The sequence below is a fragment of the Lipotes vexillifer genome, unplaced genomic scaffold (genome assembly GCF_000442215.2).
Source record: "Lipotes vexillifer unplaced genomic scaffold, Lipotes_vexillifer_v1.1 scaffold466, whole genome shotgun sequence".
In the NCBI taxonomy this organism is placed as follows: domain Eukaryota; kingdom Metazoa; phylum Chordata; class Mammalia; order Artiodactyla; family Lipotidae; genus Lipotes; species Lipotes vexillifer.
The window spans coordinates 188,067-203,152 of NW_006796103.1; the positions used below are offsets into that span (position 1 = coordinate 188,067).

Sequence of the window (15,086 nt, forward strand, 5' to 3'; positions counted from 1 at the left end):
GTGTAAGGTTAGGTTGTTTACTTGAGATTTTTCTTGTTTCCTGAGGTAAGACTTTATTGCTTTAAACTTCCCTCTTAAAACTTCTTTTGCTGCATCCCATAGTTTTTGGATTGTTGTGCTTTTGTGTTCATTTGTCGGTACGTATTTTTTGATTTCCTCTTTGATTTCTTCAGTGATCCATTGGTTGTTTAGTAGCATGTTGTTTAGCTTCCACATGTTTGTGTTTTTTACAGTTTTTCATGTAGCTTATTTCTAATCTTATAGCATTGTAGATGCAAAATGTTTGATATGATTTCATTTTTCTTAAAAATTGAAGAATAAAAATGATATGATCATCTCAATAGATGCAGAAAAAGCTTTTGACAAAATTCAACACCCATTTATGATAAAAACTCTCCAGAAAGTGGGCATAGAGGGAACATACCTCAACATAATAAAGGCCATATACGACAAACCTACAGTTAACATCTTACTCAAAGGTGAAAAGCTGAAAGCATTTCATCTAAGATCAGGAACAAGACAAGGATGTCCACTCTCACCACTTTTATTCAACATAGATTTGGAAGTCCTAGCTGTGGCAAGAGAAGAAAAAGAAATAAAAGGAATCTAAATTGGAAAAGAAGACATTAAACTGTCACTTTTGCAGATTACATGTTACTATACATAGAAAATCCTAAAGATGCTACCAGAAAACTACTATAGCTGATTAATGAATTTGGTAAAGTTGCAGGATACAAAATTAATACACAGAAACCTGTTGCATTTCTATACACTAGCAATGAAAAATCAGAAAGAGAAATTCAAGAAACAACCCCCTCCCAAAAAAAGAAACAATCCCATTTACCATCTCATCAAAAAGAACAAAATACCTAGGAATAAACTTACCTAAGGAGACAAAAAACCTGTACTCTGAAAACTATGAAACGCTGATGAAAGAAATCGAAGATAACACAAACAGATGGAAAGATATACCATGTTCTTGGATTGGAAGAATGAGTATTGTCAAAATGACTACATTACCCAAGGAAATCTACAGATTCACTGCAATCCCTATAAAATTACCAATGGCATTTTCCACTGAACTAGAACAAAAAAATCTTAAAATTTGTATGGAGACACAAAAGACAATGAATAGCCAAAGCAATCTTGAGAAAGAAAAACGGAGCTGAAGGGATCAGGCTTCCTGACTTCAGACTACTACAAAGTGATAGTCATCAAAACAGTATGGTACTGGCACAAAAATAGAAATATAGATCAATGGAACAGGATAGAAAGCCCAAAAGTAAACCCACGCACCTATGGTCAATTAATCTATGAAAAAGGAGGCAAGACTATACAATGGAAGAAAGACAGTCTCTTCAATAAGTGGTGCTGGGAAAACTAGACAGCTACATGGAAAAAAAATGCAATTAGAACATTCTTTCATATCATACACAAAAATAGGCTCAAAATGGATTAAAGACCTAAATGTGAGACCAGACACTATAAAACTCTTAGTGGAAAACATTGGCAGAACACTCCTGGACATAAATTGCAGCATTATCTTTTTTGATCTGTCTCCCCGAGTAATGAAAATAAAAACAAAAATAAACAAAGGAGACCTAATGAAACTCAAAAGCTTTTGCACAGCAAAGGAAACCATAAACAAAACGAAAAGACAACCCACAGAATGGCAGAAAATATTTGTAAATTATGTGACTGATGAGGGATTAGTCTCCAAAATTTACAAACAGCTCCTGTGGCTTAATATCATCAAAATGAACAACCCAGAAGACCTAAATACACATTTCTCCAAAGAAGACATACAGATGGCCAAGAGGCACATGAAAAGATGTTCAACATTGCTAATTATTAGAGAAATGCAAATCAAAACTACACTGAGATATCACCTCACACAAGTCAGAATGGCTATTATCAAAAAATCCACAAACAATAAATGTTGGAAAGGGTGTGGAGAGAAGGGAACCCTCCTACACTGTTGGTGGGAAGGTAAATTGGTACAGTCACTATGGATAACAGTATGAAAGTTCCTTTAAAAACTAAAAATAGAGCTATCATATGATCCTGCAATCCCATTCCTGGGCATATATCCAGAGAAAAACGTGGTCCAAAAGGATACATGCACCCCAATGCTCATTGCAGTACTGTTTACAATAGCCAACACATGGCAGCAACCTAAATGTCCGTCGACAGAGGAATGGATAAAGAAGATGTGGTACATATATACAATGGAATATTACTCAGCCATTAAAAATAATGAAATAATGCCATATGCAGCAACAAGCATGGACCTAGATAATCTCTAGGTCCTAGAGATAATGAGTGAAGTAAACCAAAGAAAGTGAAATATTGTATGATAGCACTTATATGCAGAATCTAAAAAAAAATGATACAAATGAACTTATTTTCAAAACAGAAAGAGACTCACAGACTTAAAGAACAAACTTATGGTTACCGGGGGAATGGTGGGGTGAAGGGATAGTTAGGCAGTTTGCGACTGACATGTACACACACTGCTGTATTTAAAATGGATAACCAACAAGGACCTACTGTGTAGCACAGGAATGCTGCTCAATATTCTGTAATAACCTAAATGGGAAAAGAATTTGAAAAAGAATAGATACATGTATATGTATAAATGAAACACTTTGCTGTACACCTGAAACTAACAGAGCACTGTTAAACAACTATACTCCAATATAAAATAAAAAGTTAAAAAAACTAAGATAAAAAACAAAAGGGAGTGGGAAGATATATTTAATGGGATGAAAGGGAATAACCTACAACCAAGAATACTCTACCCAGTAAAGCTCTTGGTTCCGATTTGATGGAGAAATCAAAAGCTTTACAGACAAGCAAAAGCTAAAAGGAGTTCAGCACCACCAAACCAGCTTCACAACAAATGTTAAAGGAACTTCTCCAGGCAAAAAAGAAAAATCCACAACCAGAAACAAGAAAATTACAAAATGAAAAAGCTCATAGGTAAAGGCAATCATACAGTAAAGGTAGGAAATAATCCACACACAAAGCTAGTAGAGGGGTTAAAAGACAAAAGTAGTAAAATCATCTATATCCACAATAAGCAGTTAAATGATACACTAAATGATTAGATGTAAAATATGACCTCAAAAACAGTAATTGTACAATATTGTAAATCAACCATACTTCAATAAAAAAGGAAAAACCAGTAATCGTGAGAAGAGTACAAATGCAGGTTTTTTAAAATGCATTTGAAATTAAGAGATCAAAAACTTAAAACAATCATGTATATATACAGACTGCTATATGAAAACCTCATGGTAACCACAAACCAAAAATCTATAATAAGTATACACTCAAAAGAGAAAAAGGAATAGAACATAACACTAAAGACATTCATCAAATCACAAGAGAAGTAAACAAAGGAAGAAAGGGAATAAAAGACCCATAAAAGCAAATCCAAAATAATCAACAAAATGGCAATAAGAACATACACATCGACAATTACCTTAAATGTAAACTGACTAAATGCTCCAACCAAAAGACACAGAGTGGCTGAATGGATACAAAAGCAAGACCCGTGTATATGGTGCCTACAAGAGCCTTGCTTCAGATCTAGAGACACATACAGACTGAAAGTCAGGGGATAGAAAAAGGTATTCCAGAAAAATTGAAATCAAAAGAAAGCCAGAGTAGCAACACTTATATCAGACAAAATAGACTTTATTTAGTTTACTTTTTAAAAATTGTTTTATTATTCTTATTTATTGATTGATTTATATTTCTTGGCCAAGCCATGTGGCATGTGGGATCTTAGTTCCCCAACAGGGATCGAACCCACACCCCCTGCACTGGAAGAACGGAGTCTTAACCACTGGACTACCAGGGAAGTCCAGACAAAATAGACTTTAAGATAAAGACTGTTACAACAGACAACGAAGAACACTACACAATGTTCAAGGGATCAATCCAAGAAGAAGATATACAGATTGTAAATATATATGCACCCAATATAGGAGGCACCTAAATACATAAAGCAAATATGAACAGACATAAAGGAAGAAATTTACAGTACCACAGTAGCAGTATGGGACTTTAAAACCTCACTTGCATCAATGGAGAGATTATACATACAGAAAATTAATAAGGAAACACTGCCCTTAAATGACACATTAGACCAGATGGATTGTAGTGATATATATATATATATATATACACACACATATATGTATATATATATATGTATATATATGTATATATATATATAAAGCATTCCATCTGAAAGCAGCAGAATACACATTCTTTTTAAGTGCACATGGAATATTTCTCCAGGATAGATCACATGCTAGGCCACAAAACAAGCCTCAGTAAATTTAAGAAAATTGAAATCATATCAAGCATCTTTTTTTAAAAAATAAATTTATTTATTTATTAATTCATTCATTCATTCCTGGCTGCACTGGGTCCTCACTGCCTCATGTTGGCTCCATCTAGTTGCAGCGAGAGGGGGCCACCCCTAGCTGTGGTGCACGGACTTCTCACTGTGGTCGCCTCTCCCACCGTGGAGCACAGGCTCCAGGCACACAGGCCTCAGCAGTTGCAGCACATGGGGTCAGCAGCTGTGGCTCAAGGGCTGCAGAGCACAGGCTTAGCAGCTGTAGCGCATAGGCCCAGCCGCTCCATGCCAAGTGAGATCCTCCAAGACCAGGGCTTGAACCCGCATCCCGCGCACTGCCAGGCAAACTCCCAACCACTGTACCACCAGGGACACCCTCAAGAATCTTTTATGACCACAATACTATGAGACTCGAAATCAACCAGAAAAAAACTGCAAAAAACACAAACGCATGGAGGTTAAACAATATGCTACTAAACAAGTAATGGATCACAGAAGAAGTCAAAGAGGAAATTAAAAGAAAACCTAGAGACAAATGAAAACAAAACACGACAATCCAAAACCTATGGGATGCAGCAAAAAGTTCTAAGAGGGAAGTTTACACTAATACAAGCTTACCTCCGGAAACAAGAAAATCTCAAATAAACAACCTAACCTTATACCTCAAAGAACTAGAGAAAGAAGAACAAACAAAACCTGACGTTAGTAGAAGGAAAGAAATCATAAAGATCAGAGCAGAAATAAACAAAATAGAGATGACAAAAACAATAGCAAAGATCAGTGAAACTAAAAGCTGGTTCTTTGAAAAGATAAACAAAATTGATAAACCTTTAGCCAGACTTATCAAGGAAAAGAGGGACAGGACTCAAACCAATAAAAGTAGAAATGAAAAAAGAGAAGTTATAACTGACACCACAGAAATATAAAGGATCATAAGAGACTACTACAAGCAACTCTATGCCAATAAAATGGACAACCTGGAAGAAATGGACTAATTCTTAGAAAGGTATAAACTCCCAAGTCTGAACCGGGAAGAAATAAAAACTATGAACAGCCCAATTACCAGTAATGAAACTGAATCAGTAATGAAAAAAAAAACTCCCCAACAAGTAAAAGCCCAGGACCAGATGGCTTCACAGGTGAATTCTATCAAACATTTAGGGAAGAGTTAACACCTATCCTCTTCAAACTATTCCAAAAATTTGCAGAGGAAGGAATACTTCCAACTCATTCTATGAGGCCAGCATCCCCTGATACCAAGATCAAAGAAAATTATAGGCCAATATCACTGATGAACATAGATGCAAAAATCCTCAACAAAATACCAAAATCCAAACCAAATCCAACAACATATTAAAAGGATCATATACCACGATCAAATGGGATTTATTCCAGGAATGCAAGGATTTTTCAATATCTGCAAATCAATCAATATGATACACCACATTAAAAAACTGAAGAATAAAAACCATGTCATCATCTCAATAGATGTAGAAAAAGCTTTTGATAAAATCAAACATCCAGTTATGATAAAAACTCTCCAGAAAGTGGGAGTAGATGGAACATACCTCATCTTAATAAAGGCCATATATGACAAACCCACAGCTAACATCATACTCAATGGTGAAAAGCTGAAAGCATTTCCTCTAAGATTAGGAATAAGACAAGGATATCCACTCTCGCCACTTTAATTCAACATAGTTTTGGAATTCCTAGCCACAGCAATCAGACAAGAAAAAGAAATAAAAAGAATCTAAATTAGAAAGGAAGAAGTAAAACTGTTAATGTTTGCAGATGACATGTTACTACACATAGAAAATCCTAAGGATGTCACCAGAAAACTACTAGAGCTGATTAATGAATCTGGTAAAGTTGAAGGACACAAACTTGATACACAGAAATCTGTTCATTTCCATACACTAACAATGAACTATCAGAAGGAGAAATAAGGAAACAATCCCATTTACCATTGCATCAAAAAGAATAACATACCTAGGAATAAACCTACCTAAGGAAACAAAAGACCTGTACTTAGAAAACTGTAAGACACTGATGAAAGAAACTGAAGATGACATAAACAGATGGAAAGATATAGCACGTTCTTGGATTGGAAGAATCAATATTGTTAAAATGACCATACTGACCAAGGCTATCTACAGATTCAATGGAATCTCTATCAAAATACCAATGCCATTTTTCACAGAACTAGAATAAATAATTTAAAATTTTTATTTTAAACAATTTTTTTAAACTAGAATTTTTATTTAAACTAGTTTAAATTTTTATTTAAACTAGAATAAATAATTTAAAACACAAAAGACCCCAAATAGCCAAAACAATCTTGAGAAAGAAGAACAGAGCTGGAGGAATCATGCTCCCTGACTTCAGACTATACTCCAAAGCTACAGTGATCAAAACAGTATGGTAGTGGCACAAAAACACACATAGATCAATAGGGATAGAGAGCCTAGTATAAACTCAAGCACTTATGGTCACTTAATCTATGACAAAGGAGGCAAGAATATACAATGGGGAGAAGACAGTCTCTTCAATAAGCGGTGCTTAGAAAACTGGACAGCTACATGTAAAAGAATGAAATTAGAACATTCTGTAACATCATATACAAAAATAAACTCAAAATGAATTAAAGACCTAAATTTAAGACCGGTACTATACAACTCCTAGAGGAAAACACAGGCAGGACACTCTTTGACATAAATTGTAGCAACAGTTTTTTGCATCTGTCTCCTAAAGCAAAGGAAATAAAAGCAAAAATAAACAAATGAGACCTAATTAAATCTAAAAGCTTTTGCACAGCGAAGGAAACCATCGACAAAATGAAAAGACAACCTACTGAATGGGAGAAGATAGTTGCAAATGATATGACCAATAAGCGATTAATATCCAACATATATTGATATAAACAGGTCATACACCTGATTAAAAAATGGGCAAAACTGAATAGACATTTTTCCAAAGAGGAAATACAGATGGCCAACAGGCACATGAAAAGATGCTCAACATAGTTCATCAACAGGGAATTACAAATTAGAGCCACAATGAGATATCACCTCACACCTGTCAGTATGGCTATCATTAAAAAGAACACAAATGACAAATGTTGGCGAGGATGTGGAGAAAAGGGAAGCTTTGTACATTGTTCGTGGGAATGTAAATTGGTGTGGCCACTGTGGAAAATAGCATAGAGTTTTCTCAAAAAACTAAAACTAGAACTACCATATAGAACTTCCACTCTTGGGTATATATCCAAAAGAAAGAAAAACATTAACTCGAAAAGATACATGCACCCCAATGTTCACAGCAGTGTTATTTACAATTGCCAAGATATGGATGCAACCTAAGTGTCCATCAACAAATGAACGTTTAAAGAAGATGTGGCGTATATATACACAATGGAATTTATTCAGCCATAAAAAAGAACAAAATCTTGCCATTTGCAGTAACATGGATGGACTTGGAGGGCACTATGCTAAGTGAATAAGTCAGAGAAAGATAAGTACTGTACAATATCACTTATATGTGGAATATAAAAAATACAACAAACTAGTGAATACAACATAAAAGACTCACAGATATTTAGAACAAACTAATGGTTACCAGTGGTGGGGGGAGCAATACAGGAGTAGGGGACTGGGAGGTACAAACTACTGGGTGTAAGATAAGCTCAAGGATATATTGTACAACACAGGGAATATAGTCAACATTTTGTAAGAACTATAAATGCAAAGTAACCTTCAAAAATTGTATAAAAAATTAAGGAATAAAAAAGGCTAAGGTCATTAATCAGGATTTTGAACAGGAATTTTAACAGGTGAAAAGAGTAAGGCAGAAATAAACAAAAGGCTGTAAGTAGTACCTGCAACTTGAGATTCCAATATGAAGAATCAGCCTTTTCTTTCATGTGTATTCATATAACTTTACTAAACTCTAGTTTACACAAAGACAAAAAGCATATTAAAGAACTATTACCTTTCATGTTTGCAGCATACCCACTGTTATTCACCAAAGTAGAATACGGTTGTTCATTTTGAGGCAAGACTCCCGCAGCCATGGTAATCTGTTGGGGGAGAAAAGATTACTTTTTGAAGGTTTGCCTATAGAATATTCATATGCTAATCATGTATAATGTGCTAGACTTCTACTGTCTAATACAGCAGTCATTAGCTAAGGGGTTACTGAGCACTTGAAATGTGGCTAGTACAGATTTGAGATATGTTGTAGATATAAAATACAAGATTTTGGAGACTTGTACAAAAAAAGAATGTAAAATATCTATTTTTTTACATTTATTTGGCATTGAAATATTTTTGATATATTGGGTTAAATACATTTTAAAAATCATTTTTCTGATTCTTTTTATTGTTACTGGAGAATCTAAATTTGAATATGTGGCTCACATGATATTCTACTGGACAGTGCTGTGCTAGACAGTAAGGACATTACAAAGAAAAATAAGACATACTCTTCCTACACATTTATATAGACTGTTGGGAAGATAAGATGTAGACACAAATAATGCTAATATGTGCTAAGTGTCACAAGGCAGTCTTGGACAAGCAAGAGGGCTGTCCAATTTGAGAGCAGGTGCAAGGCTTGAAGAAGGAATTTGTACTTGAACTGGGCTCAAGGTGTAACATTTATTGTGGATATGACAATACACTAGGCAATTAAACAGAAGCCCTCATTCTTTACTAAAAGTAAGGTAGATAGCTAGTGGGAAGCAGCCGCATAGCACAGGGAGATCAGCTTGGTGTTTTGTGACCGCCTGGAGGGGTGGGATAGGGAGGGTGGTAGGGAGATATGGGAACATATGTATATGTATAACTGATTCACTTTGTTATAAAGCAGAAACTAACACACCATTGTAAAGCAATTATACTCCAATAAAGATGTAAAAAAAAAAAAAAGAGTTTACTGAGTTTATGACTTTACAGTTAACAGTCTTCATCTAGCTCATGCTAAGCTATATGGCTAAGTGATCACTGTGCTCCTATGGTTTCTCCACTGAGGAAAGTTAAGTAAATCTTTTTATGTGTCAAAAAGCAAAAACTGCCACCTTTCTGAAGCCCCTATTATGTGTTGGATTGTGAAATAAGGAAAACACATTGATCTTTGTTCCCTGGTTCCTGACACAGAGCAACTAGACCATCGTAAATTCCTAAGTGATAGGAGCCCTAGGAGCCTCTTTTGTTCCAATTCTAATGAGGCAACTTTAACTCTAGGTGGGCTACTGGATGTCTCCTGGATGGCGCTGGTCACCAGAAAGACCAAGCCATGATTAGAAGCTTGGAATGTTCTAGAAGGGGAGAGTTGACTGTGACACAACAGAAAGTCACACACAATATTAAAGTTTTTTTCTAAATAATGATTTTAATATTTTTCTTTGAAAAAGCACGTTTATTGTTTGGGCATCAATGACTGGGGGGTCAAACTATAATTTTTATATGGTTAAGTATTTTTTTTAAATGCTCTAAAAATCTGTTGGAATTTTTTGCACCAATAAATTAACAGTGGTAATTAATACAGCCTTAATATTTTTCCCTAGAGCATTTATTTTTGTGAGAAAAATCACTTCACAAATTTCAGGGGTCCTCTGAGAATTTCAAATTCACTAAAATTTTATTTCTAAAATCAAGTTTTATATGCTCAATAGGTATAAGATTTTTAATCTAAAGTCCTACTCAATGAAACTGTCTCCCTTCAAAAGAAATACAAGAATTAAAATCATAGAGGTGCTCTAACATGAAAGAAAAAAGAAATTCCTGCAATACTTATATACAAATCTGGTATCATACTAATTAATACAAAATTTTATAATGGGCATAACATTTCAAATGAATGTTACATAAAGACAAGAAGTCAATGGACTAATGGAACAATTTGTTCCAGGAAACTCATTAGCAAAAACTTAATTTGAAAGAATATCCATTATTAGATTTACAGTAAACATTTTTACCATATTACTTTTCAAAAATTTGGACTTTTAAAACATGTTTTGACCAAAAAACAATTTATCACCATTTTAGAACCATGGAATTTTAGAGCAGTCAGAGTTCTAGCCCAGGTTGTTTTGTAGATGAGGAGTTATAAAGCATGTCCCAGGTGATCCAGCATGTGGTAACAAGGTAGAACCAGTTGTCACTTTTTCTGTGAAGGCTTCCCTGATGCCACCCTAAGCTCTTCAGCTGTAATGTAATGAAATGCGACTACTGGACTGGCTCCCCAGCACACCACAGGGTCTCGAGAGGAGAAGCCATGATTTGCTCATCTCTGTCTCTAAAGAAGGGGAGAGTCTGGTGTAAGGAACACATTCACTGCACATCTGTTGAGCTGAAATGGGCATACTAGACTGAGATTCATGGATCTATTCATGTCTTATTTATGTCTGTATCCCCAAGACCTAGAGCTCATTGAAAACGTGGCTTTTCATGTTGTGGTTAAGACTCCCCGCTTCCAATGCAGGGGGTGCAGGTTCGATCCCTGGTCGGGGAATTAAGATCCCACATGCTGTGCCGCACGGCCAAAATAACAAACAAAAACAAAAAAACAGAAAAACCCCATGGCTTTAAAGAGTGTTGAATTAATTTTACTCTTTTGGGTAGCAAAAAGTACTAATATGATTGTGGACTGTCTTAAAAAACTTTCTTTTTAACTAGCCCCTCAGAAACTCAAAGTTGTAAGGAACCTCAGAAGTCCTCTATTAGAATCCTAACCCACAAGAGCATTCTCTCCACAATGTCTTTGAACAGTAACACTGACATTATCACACAACTCTGGTAGTTAGAAAACTCTTTATAATGTGGCCACTCTGTAATTTCTGCCCATTGGTGAGAAATATTTCTGCCCTTTGAGACTACACAGAACAATAAATAAACCCTTTCTTCCTCATATCAAAAGCTGGCTGGCGATCATGTTCCCCTTACTCCCAATTTACATCTTCCCAGACTAACCACCAGCAGTTCCTCCCCTCACCGTTTTTCACATGTAATGGTTCTAGACCTCACAGACCTGGATGCTGTTTTCTATTTACAGTAAAACATATTTACTGTTTTCTATAGTTATTCATATCCTAGTACTCAGAGCTGAGATGTATCCCTCAGGTGGGGTGTGATCATCAAAAATTAGAACAAAAATAATCAGCTCCTCTGTCTGCAGTGAATGTGGCTTACCATCATATTTCAGCAGTCTCAAGCAGTTTTCAGCAGTCTCAAGACACATCAGGATACAATGGTTAAAAAAAAGGGCTAAAAAATGATCTATAATACATTTTGAGGTTAAAAAATGGACATTCAGTACAGATAATTAAACATATATAAAAGTTTAAAGTGAAATAAATGGTACAGAAGGAGAAGTAAAGTCTCCATTCCTATCTCCCAGCCCAAGCTTTACTCTCCAGAGGTAAACAATGTAAACATAGGCTTTAGTTCTTCTGGGGGGTAGTGACTATACGTACACCTCTGATTATTATTTTATCATCTTTAAAATGATTCACCAGATTATTGAATTCCTGGTATAAAAGATGAGGAAATTGGCTCATTTACTCTACCAACCTCCCAACATGCCAAACCTTTCCCCATTTAATACATCATTATATTTTTAATTCTTCTGATTATCTTTGTAATTTTAAATAACATCCTTTAACCATCTCTTCTTCTATCAACTTTAAACAGTATCTTGACTCCTTACCTTGTAAAATAAGAAAAGTAGTTTATCTGTATTTTTCCATTTCACCTTTCCCCTCCACTTCCAAGTTCTGCTAACTATATCATTTCTTTTTTTAAAAGATTTTTAATTTTTAAGCTTTAGCTATATCTGTAATTAAGTTTCCCATGCTTTGTCTATAGGCTCATTCCAATATGTAAGATGAAATACAATATAATTATTGTGAGTGTATTTTATATATATATATATCTGTATACACATATGTATAATCCATACATATTTACCTTAAAAATATTTTTTACCAAGTCTTATGCTTGGACTCATATAAAAAGAAGTGCAATCTTGTATCACAAAACCTGTGCTGCTCAAAATAAAACATTCCAAGCATCAGTGTCAAGTGGATTATCTTTTATTTCATTAGCTGCTTAAAACAAGGGCAGATTTTGTTCTGCTGTAAATTTAGACAATGTATTTCTTATACAGACTTCCCCATTTTCTCTGTTTTTTTGTTTTGTTTTGCGGTACGCGGGCCTCTCACTGTTGTGGCCTCTCCCGTTGCGGAGCACAGGCTCCAGACGCGCAGGCTCAGCAGCCATGGCTCACGGGCCCAGCTGCTCCGCGGCATGTGGCATCTTCCCGGACCGGGGCACGAACCCGTGTCCCCTGCATCGGCAGGCGGACTCTCAACCACTGAGCCACCAGGGAAGCCCTCAAATTCTTAATCATACTATCTACTTGCTTTCTAAAAATATTTTTTCCAAGCCCTTTGGGTTCCTAATTCTAATGTGGATGAAAAGCTTCCTAGGCCCACTAAACAGTTACCAACCTAGGATTTCTTTTAATTGCACCCCTGAGTTGAGGCCACTGTTCCTCAGATTCTGCTTTGGCTTTGCTCTATCCTCAAGTAATTTTTTCATGAAAGGTGAATGGACGACGAACTTTCTAAGTCCTCTCATTCTGAAAATATTTATTTTATCCTCATACTTAGCTGATAATTTGGCTACTTACAGAATTCTAGGTTGAAAGCCATATTATGTCATGTCTACTGTGTTTTAACAAACAACATTGCTGATGAGAAGTCTGGATGTCATCAGTGTATTAGAAACAGGCCCTTTTCATTAACCTTGATTATTAGTTCCTTCCAATATGCAGATTGAGTCTCCTTCAGAAGCTAAAATTGTCTGTGTACCAAGTACCATGATCTATATTTTAAGTGCTTTACTTTACAAAATCCACGTCATTCTTACAGAATCACTCTATGCAGTATATACTATTATTAGCTCCATTTTCTCAGGTGGGAAACCTTGTTTGAGATTACACATTTTCACTGGTAGAGCTGGGACATGAATACAGCCTGCACGCTTCTAATACCAATCCACTGTGCCCTACAGAAAGATCCGACCAATTTACACAATTTATTAAAAGACAAGTCTTTTCTCTCGTCCTCATCAATGCCAGCCATTTTAAACCTTTTTAACAGAATCATCTCATTATTGTTTTACTTTGCATTTCTTTTTTTTTTTTTTTTTTTTTTTTTTTTTTTTTTTTTTTACTTTGCATTTCTTAAGTGAGGCAAAGTAGTTTTTCAGAAGCTTTTTTTAAAAAGTGAATTTCTTGTAAATAAACTGCCTGCTTCAGAATTTAACCCTTTTCCTACTGGGACATTTGCCCCTTTCTTATAGACTTGCAAGATGTCTTTCTATATTAATATCAACTCTTCATCATATATGCTGCACATCTTTTTATTTATTTACTTTTGATGTTGACCATTTTTAAAGGCTTTATTGAATTTGTTACAACATAGCTTCTGCTTTATGTTTTGGTTTTTTTGGCCCCAAGGCATATGGGATCTTAGCTCCCTGACCAGGGAACGAACCTGCACCCCCTGCATTGGAAGGTCAAGTCTTAAGCACTGGACCGCCAGGGAAGTCCCTGTACATCTTTTTAAAAATAGCTTACCATGTCTTAAATATGTTGTGTGTTTTGCCTAGCAGTCTTACTCTGTCCTGTAGTCCAGCCTGTAAGATTTTTCCTTTGACTTTTCTGGCTGCAGTGACACAATACAAAAAGCTTTCTCCGATATAAGCTGTAAATCCCAATTTAATGTCTCCCATTTGGGGGTGATAAATGCTGTCCCTTTTTTGCAGGTTAACAGTGCTATTGCTAAAACGTAAGTTAATCTACAAAATTAAAGATAGTCCATCTTTAAAGAATATCATATGTATCCTAATATGACTTTATAAAAGCCATCTTTAAAAGTAGTAAATAAAATATTCTCCTTATTTGTAAATTATCTACAATTGTAAAGCTTAAATACTATATTTTACCAAACAACACGACATGCTTTATATGAAAAAGTAATTCTTCTAACCTAGGAAAAACAGTGGAAGAATGGAAAATTTTCTTTAAAGGTGTTAGTAATCCATGAGTTACTATACATGCGTACAGTTAAATTACCAATTTTCAAAGATCTGAAATATATAATAAACATTAGTTTGAGAAACAGAATATTTCAAGACCATTCAAAATCTAAGAGTTAAAACAGAAAATCAGCTCTATTTGTATCTGTAGGGCCATCAAAAGCATCCAGTGCAGATTCCTTTTCATTCTTCTTGCAGTTGCTGATCACTTGCCTTCATCTAAACTCTAGTAGCCTCAGTTCCACTGCTTTATAAATTAAACAGCTTTCCTGTTTTCCTGAACAACCAGTCAAACTTTCATCCTGTTTTACTTAATCCTTCTTTCTCCTCAAGGAAATCCTCATTACTTATTCAATAGGTCTCAATTGCTGACTTTTTTTCCCTTTCTCATTAGACTAGTTATTTGAAATCAGTATGGCAGCTCCAGAGCTGCCTTTATTTTAGGGTAATTTAGCCCATTGCTTAAGGTCATATCTTTCTAAGGCTTCCACCTGCTTCTCTGGGTATTATGAGGCCTTTCTTCTCTGGCTGGTGGGAACACGAACTATTTCCAGCCCCCTGAGTGCCCTGAAAACTGTTCTGTCTACTCCTTCCTGTTATCTTTCCCT

General features: G+C 35.4%; 1 protein-coding gene across 1 annotated transcript in view; it reads right to left on the reverse strand.

Annotated features, from left to right (window-relative positions):
* Window positions 1-8,449, reverse strand: part of PTPDC1 (protein tyrosine phosphatase domain containing 1) — a 49,367-nt gene extending 40,918 nt beyond the window's left edge. Inside the window, exon 1 of the mRNA XM_007468156.1 lies at window positions 8,366-8,449. Within this exon, the coding sequence (XP_007468218.1) occupies window positions 8,366-8,447 (82 nt within the window). The 5' untranslated portion in view covers window positions 8,448-8,449. The remainder of the gene's footprint in view (window positions 1-8,365) is intronic.
* Window positions 8,450-15,086: the final 6,637 nt, after the last annotated feature.